The 13,807-nt window shown below is 44.7% G+C and overlaps 6 protein-coding genes across 8 annotated transcripts in view; 3 read left to right on the top strand and 3 right to left on the bottom strand.

The window, feature by feature from the left end:
- LOC113203448 (phenoloxidase 2-like) overlaps window positions 1-657 on the bottom strand; it is a gene marked incomplete in the record, with an annotated part of 8,870 nt that extends 8,213 nt beyond the window's left edge. Inside the window, 1 exon segment of the mRNA XM_052263809.1 lies at window positions 387-657. Within this exon segment, the coding sequence (XP_052119769.1) occupies window positions 387-423 (37 nt within the window).
- LOC113215730 (uncharacterized) overlaps window positions 1-13,807 on the bottom strand; it is a 112,784-nt gene that overhangs the window by 14,968 nt on the left and 84,009 nt on the right. The window lies entirely within an intron of this gene.
- LOC113215731 (uncharacterized) overlaps window positions 1-13,807 on the top strand; it is a 32,418-nt gene that overhangs the window by 9,933 nt on the left and 8,678 nt on the right. The window lies entirely within an intron of this gene.
- On the top strand, window positions 947-6,500 carry LOC113203447 (uncharacterized). Of its 2 annotated transcripts, none has more exons than XM_026418153.2 (13): window positions 947-1,270; window positions 1,446-1,521; window positions 1,608-2,449; window positions 2,531-2,792; window positions 2,983-3,053; window positions 3,132-4,100; window positions 4,188-4,410; window positions 4,510-4,872; window positions 5,110-5,252; window positions 5,334-5,511; window positions 5,606-5,695; window positions 5,799-5,919; window positions 5,995-6,500. In XM_026418153.2, exons 1-13 carry the CDS (start codon window positions 1,242-1,244, stop codon window positions 6,252-6,254), a joined length of 3,627 nt encoding a protein of 1,208 aa, XP_026273938.1. In that variant the 5' UTR covers window positions 947-1,241; the 3' UTR covers window positions 6,255-6,500. The 2 variants fall into 2 exon arrangements, with proteins under 2 accessions (XP_026273938.1, XP_026273939.1); XM_026418154.2 differs by having other exon boundaries at window positions 949-1,270; window positions 5,799-5,913.
- On the bottom strand, window positions 6,489-8,286 carry LOC113203450 (methionine adenosyltransferase 2 subunit beta). The gene is made up of 5 exons (XM_026418157.2): window positions 8,022-8,286; window positions 7,652-7,839; window positions 7,417-7,569; window positions 7,144-7,343; window positions 6,489-7,056 (listed from the first exon to the last, which is right to left on the bottom strand). Exons 1-5 carry the CDS (start codon window positions 8,138-8,140, stop codon window positions 6,793-6,795), a joined length of 924 nt encoding a protein of 307 aa, XP_026273942.1. The 5' UTR covers window positions 8,141-8,286; the 3' UTR covers window positions 6,489-6,792.
- Window positions 8,431-12,487, top strand: LOC113203562 (uncharacterized). Of its 2 annotated transcripts, XM_052263818.1 has the most exons (9): window positions 8,431-8,924; window positions 9,289-9,364; window positions 10,092-10,216; window positions 10,587-11,194; window positions 11,279-11,367; window positions 11,486-11,679; window positions 11,757-11,790; window positions 12,231-12,283; window positions 12,373-12,487. In XM_052263818.1, exons 4-9 carry the CDS (start codon window positions 11,168-11,170, stop codon window positions 12,426-12,428), a joined length of 453 nt encoding a protein of 150 aa, XP_052119778.1. In that variant the 5' UTR covers window positions 8,431-8,924; window positions 9,289-9,364; window positions 10,092-10,216; window positions 10,587-11,167; the 3' UTR covers window positions 12,429-12,487. The 2 variants fall into 2 exon arrangements, with proteins under 2 accessions (XP_052119778.1, XP_026274108.1); XM_026418323.2 differs by having other exon boundaries at window positions 10,092-11,194.

Raw genomic sequence — 13,807 nt, 5'->3', positions numbered from 1 at the left:
ACTGTCTGAAACACGACCATCGACTCGACGTCGTGTTGAAGACGGCCGCATTGTTGTTTCAAAACACGACGCATCATATAACTTTGTCAAACAGACTGACGCAAATACGACAAAATTGGTCGAATATGATGAGTCGCATCTGATGGTGGACTTCCCTGAACCACACATGGGCCCGTTAGGTCGCTCAACAACTCTCACAAGTTCATCTAGATGTCGACGATTGGCAGCATAAGTCTCTTCTAGGGTGTAACAACCTGATCGGGCGGGGCTGGGGGGTCCGCCTCGGGTTCCCGCCCGCACCCTTCTGTCCCTCAGCTCGTCAGGGGGGTGTCACGACAAAAATGAAAGAGCCAGAATGACGGTATTGTAAGGCCCGGCAATCTTACACAGCTTCTTGCGGCCGGTGGGCTTCTTCTCGTCCATCCTGGTGGGCGTCCCGTCACCTAGTGCCGCCCACTAATCACAGTGCCACCGCGGTGATGCAAGAGTGATAACAAAGCCGGTGCGTGCCGCCAATCAGTGTATCCACGGTGTGACCCGCCACTCGAGTCTGCGCGCTCTCAAGAGTGTGACGCGGTTATTTCTGCACGCACTAGTCGAAATATCATTGTTCTCAGTACACCGGGGGAATTCCAAAAGCCAAAACCTCCCTCCCAACCTTTCACTCTTTGATGACAAGAACCAACGGGCAAAGGCGCCGCGCCAACTGTTTGTGTGTACCAGTGTGATTGCCTCGCCTCTCGCACTCTGGCATCGCGCACCAAACTGGCTGATCACGAGAAGAAAGCACACGAAATTCGCAGTCCAAAAAACACAGTGAAAGAAAACGAAAATCCCCCCCTGCGCCTTACAACCTGTGGAGTCGATTTGGGGGGTCGAAGCTCGGGGGAGAGTAACACAAGTAAGTATGAGAAATTCCCGATCCGCTTGTGTTTTGTGTTGATGAAGAGAGTGCAGTGCGCAGGAACAACAGGAATCGATTGAAAGTTGCTTGTTGCTGTCTTTTTCGGTGTTAAAAGAAGTGATACCCGTATTTCTACCTGTAGTTCGCGTTGAAATAATTCACTTTTAATTCGTTGATTCCTGATTTTTTATCGTCTTTGTCGTTTCTCAACTTTCTCGCGAGAAACGACCCCCATATTTTCGTTTCGTTTGGAGGTTAATGGTATATTTCGCGGGAGTATGTTTTTGTCTGCGAATTAAGCTGTCTTTGTGTCTTAATGTCGACATTTTAATGCACAATGAGTCCTCCAGGCACAATTTCATTGCGGTATGTAACTCATTTCTCTTAATTTCCTTGTCTGTATATTCTCCATATCAACTACTTGTTTACCTTTTTTTTTCAACAAACATGTTTGTGAAGCAAACAAAATTTAGAACATTAGGTAATATCTTATAATAAATCAAATGTCAAACAGACTGTTCAATAAAATTTTATGTTGCAGGATTGACTTAGATACAGCCAACGATGAAAAAATATGCAACCTAATACCTTTTGTCAGACTTCATAGACTGGAACTGGTAAGCAATGTTTGTTGTTGTTGTTTTTTTCAAATATTCTAATCTGATGTTTTTTTTTGTTGTAACATATTTTCTTTAATTTACAGAGCGGTCAACGCCTAGCAAACAACGGAACTATCATAAAAACTAATACCATCACAAGAAATAAAATAATTAGACATTCTCCCTCTCCCCCTTCTCTCAAGAGAAGTAGAGGAAGAGGACAAGAAGCAAAATCTCCTGTACTTCCAAGTACTCACCTCATAGATGACACTGAAACTAGCACAAGAAGTAAAATAATTAGACAGTCTCCCTCTCTATTTCCTCTGAAGAGAACTAGAAGGGAACTAAAAGCAAAATCTCTCGTATTACAAAGTCCTCACCTCTTAGATGATGAAGAAACTGTCTTGAATAATAACCCAAATAGACAGTCTCCATCCTCACCTTCTCCAAAGAGAAAAGGAAAAATGGGACTAGAAGCAAAATCTACTGTACTACAAAGTGCTACCCTCATAGATGACAATATATTTGCTAAAAAAAATAATTCTTCTAAACAGTCTCCTCCCCATTCTGTAAGGAGAATTGTAACAAGGGGTCAAGACTCAAAAGGTCTTGATGCAAGGCCTTTTAAATGTACTTTGTGCATGGAATGCTTCCATACCAGCGTCCTTCTAGCTGTACATATGAGAATCCATGACAAAGATAGTGATGAAGAAGACGAAGATGAAGAAGATGTAGATGATGTTGAGGATTTTGAACAGATTGATGTCGATTCAGATGATACGAGTGTTGAAAATGAATCAAACAGACCTGGCCTTTTGAACTCATCCTTATCCAGGGAAAATGAAAACTTGCCTCAGAATATTCGTATCAGTTCAATAACATCTGGCAGGAATTCTAATTACAATTCCAAAACCCTTTCTACTACCGACGAGGATTCTGTCAGCAGGTATCAGTGTATTTCAGTTCTTCTCCTCATTCCCTGATTTTTTGTCTCTTCATGCATTTTCCTGCTACATCTGTTTTTCAGTGTGATTTCCAATGGTGGTCTTCCTAGTCCTAAAAGCAACTCAACAGCAGTAGAGTTACCACAGAAAAGAAGAGGGCCCATCAAGCTACTGAAATGTAAGGAATGCCCAGCATCTTTCTCCCAGCAGTGGTATTTAGACCTCCATCTAATTCTTCTGCATTACATCAATAACAAAAATTCTTCCATAAAATGTCCTGGATGTACTTCTATATTTGTAAATGAACATCACCTTAGACAGCATATTGAAACAAGTCATAGTCTGGTAAGTTATTGCAGAGGTCAGGTGTATGCTACATACATATTTAAGTCATAGGGGGGCAGGTCCACAAAAGCATGGAAATGGTTTAGCATTGTGGCGCCCATATAGAAGATTTCAGTATGTGTAATTGCTTCTAATATTTCCTGTTGGTTCTATCATAACTTATCTATTTTTGCATTGTTTTGTTTTACAGCATTTAACTATTATGAATAATGAGATAAGTTCCGCTTTGGGTCTGACAACAGATGCTCTGACTGGTGAACAGTGAGTACACTCCTGTCATCTTTGAAAAATTCTTCTTTTGGTTTGTTTTTTTAGCTAATGTATAACTGTTATTTTCAGTATAAAAAATCAAAAGAAAAGAGGACCAGTTCCACTTTTAAATAGTTTAGAGCAGTCTCACCAGGTCAGACGCTCATTTCATACTTCAATTCCTAATAATTTGCCAAGTAATTGGCACATGGCCTCTTCATATGAACGAGATCAACTTATTGAGCTCTTAGAAGCAGAGCTGAAGTATATAGCACTCGAGCGAAACAGACTGGGTGATCATTTTTCCTACTCTGACATTCAGCGTTTATCTCTTCAAATCTGTGAATATCTTCAAGTTTCAAATTTCTTTGACAACCTTCCACCCAAAAGATGGGCACAAAAAGTACTAATAAAAGTCCGCCAAATTCCGCGACCTGGTAGATTTCGCTTTGTTCATAACGTTAATGCAAGCTATCTAAATGCTGTCAGTGAGCTTTCCAACCGGGGGCTATCAGAAAACAAAATATTTTATGCATTTGAAGCAAGAATTTGTGATGTGAAGAAAGATGGAATTGCTCAAAGAGTTCCAAAAACACCTATTGGGGCTACAAGTCCTGATGTTTCTGTTGAAGACACTATATGCACTGTTCTTTGTACCAATGCAAATGGCTCAGTGCTTTTACAACCAACCATTGTTTTTCGGAATCAAATTGCAGATGTCAAAAGCCTTCACAAACTCAAGGCTTTGAAAACCACATATCCTTCTAGAGACTTTCTAGAGAATGATTATTTCCATGAGTGGTTTGCACAATTCCTCCTAGCTGTTCCTCCTGCAAGACCGATTCTCCTCCTTGTGGAGGGCTGTGTATCTCAATTATCATTTCGTATCATCATGATGGCCAGAGAAAATGATGTACACATACTCTTCGTTCCTAGTCGGAAACGATTTGTCCATTCCCATCAGCTCATCCGAGAATCTCTACTGATTCCATTGATGAGAGAGTTTGACAAAGAAGTTGTTAAATATCTGGAAACTCACAATTTAAGCTCATTAAATGTGTAAGTATTAGTCTTCTCAATCTCAAATTTCAATTTTGATATAGTAAATACATTTTTATTTCTTAATCTAAATCTGTGTTACTGCAGGAAAGATTTTGGTAAAGTGTTTGAACCAGCATGGAGGGGAGCTCTACCTGAAGCAGAAACAAGGAAGAGTTTTATCCAATCAGGATTCTTGCCGCTCCCTAACTCAACTGCACCTTTGGAAGTTGCTGCTAGGGACTATTTGGATGGAGTTATTGCTGTAGGAAAGGGCACTAAGTCAAGTTCTGATGTCAGCTCTCGAAAATTGCCAAAACTTACAACACATGTAAGAACCTGTAAAATTTTCAGAAACCTCTATTTATTGGCTTGCTATACTTACACATTAAGTATCTGATCATGGTGTTTGTACTTTGACTGTCCTCAGAATAAGTCTACCCCTGATGCAAGCCCTCCTGCAGCCAGTGTTGAATCTACCCCTTCCTGTGTAACGGGTGACTCCTCAACTCTCACACCAGAAAAAATTAAAGAGGAACCAGTTGATTCTGATCCAAGTGATGAAATTACTCAGTTGCCAGCGCTAGGGGAAATCAAACATGAACCTCAAGAAAGTGATCCAGTTGACCCTCCTTTGGATGAATTCAAACAAGAGGTGGTTGACCTTCCTAGTAGTTCACAAGCCGTACCTCAGTTGGAGGTGGTGAAGTTTGAGGCAGAGGAACACGAGTGCTCTGGTTGCAATAGGTCCTTTCATTCACTTGGCGATCTATCCTCTCACCAGTGTAATGTTGTAAGTTATCCACCAATTTTGATGTACCTGTACTACACTGATAAGCTAAGTACTCAACTGCATAGCAATACACTTGTAAGTGTCAGCTCGGTAGTTGTGCACTTGTAAGTTACCAACTCCTCTGTTAAACATTTCCCATACAGTAGGCGTCTAATCTAAGTGTTCTGTCACATTGATTATCAGTGTAGTTAAAAATCTTTGTCTCATATGTTTTTCTTCTTCTTTTACAAATCTCAGCGACCAGCAAATCCGCCAAGGGAGAACACTGTGGGCCAGAGTGCTAATGAAGACTGCTACTATCACAAATGTTCACAGTGCAGCATGTCTTATGCCTTGAAAGAATCTCTTGTATTGCATAGTCGTACCCACCATTTGCCCCAGTGAGTCAATTTTTAGCTTCAAAAACATTTGATCCACACAAAATTCATTTCACCATGAATTTCATCTTTGTGTTTTTGCAGAGCTGCTTCGTCGAGTGGTAAAAAATTCCCAAAAGCCCGCTTGGTAGCTAATCCAAGTAACGCACGGATAGTTAAGGTTCAGCAACAGAAGGACTCTGCTGCTCCGGTCTTGAAGAGAAAAACTTTGATAGAGGAACAAACAAATTTGGATAACTCAATGCTCAAAATGCATAAAAAGGTACACTATTAAATTTGTTTAAGTCACCACAGACCATACTAACAGTATACACGTAATTATTGAATTATTTATCTTTTAACCTTTTTTGCAACAGGAGGCCTCTTTTGCTCAAGTCTTAAAGAAGAAAACTACAGAAGAGGGAGGAACTTATTTGCAAATGCCAATGCACAAAGTGCCGCATAAGGTATGATAGTGCTCTTTCAATCAGCACAGGCACGGAATGATAATTACTTAATCTATCCCAAATTAGTTAAATACTCAAATTTTAATTATTTTTTCTTCTGAAGGTTATATGGTCTCTTGATGGTAAACCTTCTCCAACCTCCGACTCTGGGACGGAATCTGCATCTTCTACCTCATCAAGAACACTCTCAGCATCACCTGAACCGTTTAATGAGCATGGTGTGTGTACGTACTGCCAGAACTCTATAACTTTAGAGCCACATCAGATGATTAATTTGCTGGTTTTCTTCTCCGCTTTAGCATATTCTTCGGCTTCAAGATCACTACTTCCCCCTCCACCTCTTCCTGAACATGACTACCTTGGCCAAATATACCAGAATCCAGCAAGAAGAAATGAGATCATTCAAAAAAGAGGAATCTTCAACACACTCAATTATGAAGATGATACTTCATCTCCAGTGCAAAAGATCCTTATTGCTATGAAAGCTCCTAAAAAGGGCACTATTCTCATTCATACTGACACATTGTCTAATAAAAAAGTGCATGAATGGATGGAGTAAACGAAAGAATTAAGTTCAAATACAAACAATTTATAGTCAAAATATGTTAACCAATTATGTTTGCCTTTGAATTTATATATATTTCTGTGTGATATTAGAGATAGATATTATTTGTGATTAATGTAATGAATCTTGTATGTTTGATTGTGTAGGAGCATACATGTATAATTAATTTATGATTAATTTATGACTAAGACATATCGCTGACAAGAGAAATCAGTAGAATAACCAGTATTTTGGATTATTTTTTCCCTCTCTTTATTTAAATTTGACCCGTTGCTATACTTAAACATCTTAATTAAAAGTAGGTATATTACATTCAGGAGAATTCACTCCAGGACCAAGCATTAATTCATATGTACATGGTCAAAGAAAGACTTGGATGCCAAATTAGATAGTCTAGTAACCCTATAACAACCTTAAAAGTACAATAAAATTTCAGAAACAGAAAAGAAACACTTAAATTCTAGATAATTTTTAAAAAATAATAGTGATTCTTTAAAATGCTTATAAGGCCACAAGTTAGTAGAAAATAACTTCATGAAACCCATGCTGCAAGAGCACTACGTATACCTGAGGCAAAGACTGTATGCTTACCTATGCCTTTTGATTCTAGGCGTGATCGATCCATTTGTGTGTCATATGGGCGATTTACAGATTGTGTATTTCCATTACTTGAGTCAGGAGTCTTTGATAAATGAGCATGAGGCAAACTAAATACTTCACCCATAATCTGGACCATTTGGAATTTAGTAAGTGTTTCTGAACCACACCATTGAAACACTCCACTTATATCCAAATCCTAGAAGTGAACAAAAGGATACAAGCTAATTTTAACAAACTGGAAATTTTAAAATTACAGAGTTGTTGGTCACAAACAAATACTTACATTGTGATCAAATCTGAATACTGCCATATTCAAACAGATTTCCGCAATGTCATCAACATGGGAAGGGCAGCGTTTTTCATAATCGGACACTTTAGTTGGCTTTGCAACATTTAGAAGTGGTTCAAGCAGACAAGTAACAGCACTTTCAGAAAGTTTTTCTACTGGTCCATATAATACAGGTACTCTTAGGATTATATTCTCTGCAAAAAGAAATTGGTTTAGCTTACTGGTGAAGTTCCTTGTGTATTCAAATTATACTAACCACCTAAATACCTTTATTAGCAGCTTTTACTATTTCTTCTCCTTCTAGTTTCAATTTTCCATAGTCATTCAAAGGATTTGGTTTGTCCTCTACCTTGTAGGGAGGATTGCGTCCATCAAACACATAATCTGTGCTAATGTAGAGGAGAGGAATGTCATACTTATCTGAAAAATGTGATGATTTGGTAAATTTGTAAACTCGAAAATTTTCATTGTAAAATTACCTTTTGCACTTGGTTCTACATACCTGCTGTTTCTGCAAGATGGAATGTAGCATCTACATTGATTCGGCGTGCACCTTCTGGGTCAGCACTCACTTTGTCTGGAAACCGCTGAGCGGCAGAGTGAATGATGAGAGTTGGTTTGAATTTGATGATAGCTGCGCTTACAGCCCCAAAGTCAGTGAGATCAAGTTTTTGTAATTCTGGGCCCGTCCTGAAAGGAAAGCAGTGAAAATTTATTAAAATATTTACAAAAGGGACAGGAAATGAGGCCAGAGTTGTACCAGGGCGAAATTGTGGACTGAATCAGGTGTTTTTCTCCCTTTTTGTGCCTTAAGGACAAGAGGAAATTGTCAAGCGTATAGCAGGTAGTAGTAATAATAAGTAATTTTTTACCTAGAAAGAGATACTCCAAAGACAGTCCAGCCGGCTTCCTTGAAAGTTCGGTGGATGGATCTTCCTAACAACCCGGACGCACCCGTAAGAAATAGCTTTCTTTCAATTTTTTCAGCCATAGTAACAAAAATGACCGAATGGCGGATTATGACTTGTAGCTTTTTAAACTGTTCAATGAAGGTCAAACTCAAACAAAATGCCGAATCAGACGACGTAAAACGTAAACACGTAAACAAAAACAAATAAAAAGGAGATCGGAACGATCTGTACAGTTTAGACAACCAGAAACAAAACTGTTGTACTGTAGACTGTTAAATTATAGCGATTTTGATTGGTCTGGATGATTGTAAAACCTTTTCATTATAAAAAAAGAGGGCAAAACTTATAATTTTTAAAGAAAAATCTGGGAGTAAAAGTAAACATGATTCGAAATCCACTTCCTTCATTTTTTTCAGAGTGTATCGTGTTTTGGCGCTCTTCGTTCGAACGAATGCGTTCAAACCACTGACAGAACTGACTGAACAATAAGACATCCGTCTGCTTTGTTCCAAGTAACTTTGTTGCCAACTGTTATCAATCATAACCACTAAAATTCGGATGGACTTCATAATAAAGAGATTGTCTTTCAAACTAAACGGATGCAGGTTTTTGTTATTTTTTGTCCAAAATCACACCCAGCATAATGATCGAGGTTGGCAATATTGTAGTGTAGGGGAGAAGCAAGAAGAAATTGGAAAGAAGAAGAAAGGGTTAAAAGGCACCGGCCAAGGAGAAGGGGGCACGATGTAATGAATGAATGAATGAATGACAGTTCTCTCCTTCAATTTGTGCTACTGTGTCAACTTGCCACATTTGTCAACGTCGCTATGGCAGGAGTGCTTCAGCTTCACTCCGACGAGCTAAGTAAGTTTTCTCGATATCCTGCTGATGTGTTTGTCTTCCAACGAAAACTTTGTGCCCATATAAGTCATTCAGTCACCGCGGTCAGCCGGTCTGTGACTAACCTCACCACTCCACGTGGTGTGGTGTATTCGTCTGTCCGTTATGATGTTCCTAAACAGTTTGAGCATGTTGATTTGAGCAGGGCTTGCGCATCATTCCCCATCTCGGATTTGAACTTAATTTGGCTGGTTTGTAGTACAATGTGGCTACCTTGCAAATCAAAATCACGTTCGGTTCTCATTCAAGATAGCAGGGAGGGAGCTGCGCACAGTCGCGCTCGTCTGAATGGGTGAACTAATTTGATCGTTTATTATCCTCTTTCCAGGAGGATTGCTGAGGATTGCTGAGCGTCACGGGCGGGGTAGCAGTTCAGTAGCACTGGGGGAACAGTAGGAGACCTGGTAAGCTATTGCTGTGTATTGTCTTGAGTTTTCTCTACTTGTTGTGGCAAGGCTACAGTTGCTGCCTTGATCTCTTGCAGCGCTCTCTGGCCCATTTATCCGTAGACATGTGTTTTGGTGTTGTGTAACTATACGCAGCGCACCCCACCTTCAAAGTACTTCTTGATTAGTTCTCCAATTTCATGTCTCTTCTCATGGAAATAAGTTCATTAGTATGGCATGCTTGGTACCACGTGACCATTCCTGCTACGCATAGTTCACTTTCAATATTCTGTTTGAGGTTGAATGTTTCTTGAACTTGATTTCTAGTCTTCGTGATGCCATTGTAGCTGGAAGACACTCCAATTGATTTGCGTAAACTGACTGGCTGCATGAGAACTGAAGCCAGCGTCACGCTAATAAGTTCAGCCAATGAGTTTATCCTAAACAAATTATGACGGGGTGGCTTCAGCTTCACAGGCTTCAATCATGGGTATTGTTAAACTAAGTTACATGAAACTGCTCCTTAAGACGTCATCTTTATATTTTGGTGATGCATTGATATTGTGATGTTGAACACTTGTCCAACAAACATCATTTGTCAACCTTTAATCTTGATGCAGTTTTCTGGCTCTATGAGCTATAAAAGAATGTATTAGCTGAGACATGTTACTGACTTTAGGAGTGAAGCTGCTCTTCAGTGTGTCTGTTTGACGCATGCTTTAATGTTTCCTTTCTTTTTCTGCAGGGTTGCCGCTGCTGCTCCCAGTCGTCCTGCTCCCAGTCGTCCTGCTGTCTGTCCAGGTGAAGGGCTTCGGTGGAACAAGTATTTCTCTGGATGTGGACCCTTGTTGGCTGTTCTTACTTTCTGTGGTGAGCTGGCTGTAGGGCGTTGCCTGCTCGCTACGTGGCTTGTCTGTCCCTTCAGGACGCCCCCCGGACACGCTCGCGTACCTGCCTGCTGCCACTGCAGAGCCAGTCTGATGCGCCTTCAGCGTGGCGTGGGGCCATGGGGCCCAGGCCTCACGCCTAGGACGAGCTGTGCGTGGAGAGGTGGGCCCTTCAGGGCGGTGGGCGCGCCCCCTCGGGCAAATATCACTGCGGTTCAAGTTTTTGAAAAGAACTCCACGAGGCGACGTGTCCGGTGCGACGCGAGATCCGCCGAGCCCCGGCCAGCGGGCCGTTTGCGCTTTACTTGTGTCTTACGGGAATCTTGTTCGGCACGACGCTCAAAGCCTTTCAGTTCCAGGCACACCAACTCCAGGAAGCACCGGACGTGGCTACGCACGCGGGCCACCAGGGGCATCAGGTCACAGGTCACCGTCACCACCACCGTGGGACTTGCCACCGTAGCCCAAGCAGCATCACAGGACTCTTCGGCCAGGACACTGCCGGGCGCCGAGGACAACTGCGTCGCCGGGGTGCTACACGCCCCTTCGCGGCCGCCCCTGCTCCGCGCGCCCCGCCCCGCCGCGCTCTCTGCCGCGGGTTTGGGGGCGCCCTGTGAGAACTCTCCGCCTGTACCCTCCGGGTAGGCCCTGTCGCGTACAGAGCGAGGGTTGCCGTCGAAGGCTGCCCCTCCGCGCCGACCATCTCCGGGGCTAAAGCGTTGGGCTGCGGACCATCCTCTCCGGTAGAGGCAGAGCGGGACGGAGGCTGCACTTGCCGGGGGCTGGCGCGGGGCTCGACGGTCCCCGGGCACCCTGCAGGACCAACGGAGGAGCGCCAGGTCGCGCAGGACATCACCATCACCGCCACCACAACCACAACCACAACCACCACCCGAGCAGTGCTGCAGACGCAGGACGCTTTCGATCAGCGCGCATGGGACGCGGCGCTCAAGCTAACACGGTACACATGCCTGTCCGTTCACCCTACATGGAAATTAACTCTTTCTACTTGACGCTTGTATTAATCTTGTTTTTGTATGTTCAGGTTCGCCGCCTCCGGGCGCCTGTTCTAGGCCCGGGTAACTGTCCAGAGGAGGCAGCGGACACCGAGGTGGACACGGTGCGCGGCCACAGGTGAGCAATGTCACGTTTAACAACTTCATTCATTCCTATATGTCAACGTCCTCCCCATAGGTTTTGTTTATTTCTAAAGTTTGCTTCGCATCTAACGCGTTCCCGTCTCTTTTCGCAGATCCGTCGTACCGGGCGTGGCTACGCGGGCCACCAGGATCACCACGTCGCGCGTCTCCATCACCAGCCACAGCCACCGTCAGCGTCGCAACCACCGTGGGACTTCCCTCACCATAGCCGGAGGAGCGCCCCAGGACACTCGCGAGCGCAGAGGACAAGACTGCGTTGTTGGGGCGCGTTTTACCGCCGGACACGGTAGGTGTTCCACCATCCGACCTGGTATGCATTCTTATCTGACGCTTGCATTAATCATCTTTGTTTGACATGCTCAGGTTCGCCGCTGCGAGGCGCCCGGTCCAGGCTCTGGTAACGAGAGGCTTTGTCGGCAAACGAGTATTTCTACGGATGTCCAGCTTCGTGGTTGTCCTGCTTGCTGCCGTGTGAGCTGGCTGTGTGCCGCTGTGCCCCGACGGCGCGCTCGTCTTTCCCTTCAGGTGCTCGGGGCCGGCCCTTAGTGTGACGAGAGTCTCGTACCCGCCCTCCAGCGCTACCGCTGCTGCCCCGCACCTTCAGTGCAGGTGGGCGAGCCGGCTCGCTCACCAGGGGCGGCGGTTGGTACGTGGAGTCGGCGGGGGTGGCTGGCGTGTTCACGGGCAAATATCGCATTTGGTGGTCAAGTTTTTGAAATGGACGCACGTTCGAGGCACGACGTCCGGCTGAAATAAGAGTTTGCCAATAACGCCTCTCCCTTGAATGTTACTTGATTTGTTCTGTCGGCTCGTTGCTCAAACTCTCCCTTGTTCCAGGCATAGTCTGAATACTGCAGCAGAACTGCGAGCGCACGGCCGAAACCCACAAGGTGAGTACGACTAGCACCCCCTCCCCCCCTCCCCCTTCGCATTTTCTTTTTGTCTGGCATTTCTCTTTACTCCCGTTTTTGTTTGGCAGACGAGACTGCCACTACGCCGCCGCGTCGAGGAAAGACGGCCTGCTCCAACATTTAGCCTACCTTGTTTATATTCTACCTGTCTGTAAAAAGATTTGAATAAAGATGTTTTTCGAACTAAATAAATGGGGAAAGGGTTGGGGTTTCTCCTACAGCCCGTGAACCTCGCAGTTACCGTCGCTGCGGACGTCGTTCAGAGAAGGTGAGTGTTCGTTGATCGCTGTACCAGTTCTGTTAGCACGCTGCCTTGTGTGGTTCCATATCTTACGCCCTTTTTGTTCTGTTTCAGACGCGTCGCCGCTGCGCCCTTCCCGTCACCACCACCGTGGGACTTGCCCGCACCACAGGACTCTTCGGCCAGGACACTCTCCGGTCGCCGAGGACAACTGCGTCGCCGGGGTGCTACACGCCCCTTCGCGGCCGCCCCTGCTCCGCGCCCCGCCCCGCCGCGCTCTCGGCCGCGGGTTTGGGGGCGCCCTGTGACAACTGTCCGCCTGTACCCTTCGGAGTAGGCCCTGTCGCGTACAGAGCGAGGGCCGCCCTCGCAGGCTGCTCCTCCGCGCTGACCATCTCCGGGGCGAAAGCGTTGGGCTGCCGACCATCCTCTCCGGTAGAGGCAGAGCGGGACGGAGGCTGCACTTGCCGGGGGCTGGCGCGGGGCTCGGCGGACCACCGCGGGCACTCCTGCAGGACCAGCGGAGGAGCGACAGGTCGCAGGACACCGCTACCACCTCAACGGCCGTCACCAGCGTCGCCGCCGCCCCCCCCCCCTCTCTGAACGTTACTTGCTTTGTGTTGGCTCGTTGCTCAAGATATTTCTTGTTCCAGCCAGGCATCAGACGCTGTTCCCGGCCACCTCCATTGGACTTCCCCGCCGACGCAGGACGCAGGTCGCGGCCGGCGATAGTGTTTCTTTGTTTGCATTCTGTTTGGTGGTTGTGGTGCTTGGCTTATGTGTTTGTGGTTGTAGGGTATGGTTTGTGGTAGGGTAGTTTCTGTGTTTATGTGTTGTGTGTTTATGTTGGTTTGTGTGTCGTGTGTTTATGTTGGTTTGTGTGTTGTGGTATGGGTTGTGTCCTGTCTTAATTTTGTATTCTTTTTTTTTTTTGTACTTCTCTTTACAGATGGGTGAGGACGGCAGGACATCATATTTGATGTGAATCACTCTTGAAAGACTTTGCTTTTGAGAGGGATTCTAGCTACAGCAGCACCAATTACATTTAATCAATTTAGTGCTCAAGTTAGTCTCATCCAGACTGGCCATGTTTTAACGTATTGCAGTATGTCACTTATATTTTCCTTGCTGACCTCTTGAATTGGATTTGGTGCTGCTTTAGTTTCCTGTCGTTGGCGTTACGCATAATATTCAGGCCATGTAGGCTTTAATATATTGCTCCTCCCCGTGGTCTCACCCGGGAAGAAATTATATGCTTCTAA

The sequence above is a fragment of the Frankliniella occidentalis genome, unplaced genomic scaffold (genome assembly GCF_000697945.3).
Source record: "Frankliniella occidentalis isolate FOCC.00 unplaced genomic scaffold, Focc_3.1 Scaffold14, whole genome shotgun sequence".
NCBI classification, from domain to species: domain Eukaryota; kingdom Metazoa; phylum Arthropoda; class Insecta; order Thysanoptera; family Thripidae; genus Frankliniella; species Frankliniella occidentalis.
The sequence above is the reverse complement of the archived record's forward strand: the minus strand, read 5'-3'. Positions and strand labels throughout refer to the sequence as shown.

What these genes read in the sequence shown, in the direction of transcription:
- LOC113203562 (XM_052263818.1), top strand. Translation starts at nt 11,168, where the DNA reads ATGGGACGCGGCGCTCAAGCTAACACG. An exon ending in GACACGGTGCGCGGCCACAG is followed by an intron (nt 11,368 to 11,485) that starts GTGAGCAATGTC and finishes CTCTTTTCGCAG; the next exon opens with ATCCGTCGTACCGGGCGTGG. An exon ending in GGCGCCCGGTCCAGGCTCTG is followed by an intron (nt 11,791 to 12,230) that starts GTAACGAGAGGC and finishes CCCTTGTTCCAG; the next exon opens with GCATAGTCTGAATACTGCAG.
- LOC113203450 (XM_026418157.2), bottom strand. Translation starts at nt 8,140, where the DNA reads ATGGCTGAAAAAATTGAAAGAAAGCTATTTCTTACGGGTGCGTCCGGG. An exon ending in AGTAAAAGCTGCTAATAAAG is followed by an intron (nt 7,344 to 7,416) that starts GTATTTAGGTGG and finishes TTCTTTTTGCAG; the next exon opens with AGAATATAATCCTAAGAGTA. An exon ending in TATTCAGATTTGATCACAAT is followed by an intron (nt 7,057 to 7,143) that starts GTAAGTATTTGT and finishes GTTCACTTCTAG; the next exon opens with GATTTGGATATAAGTGGAGT.
- LOC113203447 (XM_026418153.2), top strand. Translation starts at nt 1,242, where the DNA reads ATGAGTCCTCCAGGCACAATTTCATTGCG. An exon ending in GATGCTCTGACTGGTGAACA is followed by an intron (nt 3,054 to 3,131) that starts GTGAGTACACTC and finishes TGTTATTTTCAG; the next exon opens with TATAAAAAATCAAAAGAAAA. An exon ending in TGCACAAAGTGCCGCATAAG is followed by an intron (nt 5,696 to 5,798) that starts GTATGATAGTGC and finishes TTTCTTCTGAAG; the next exon opens with GTTATATGGTCTCTTGATGG.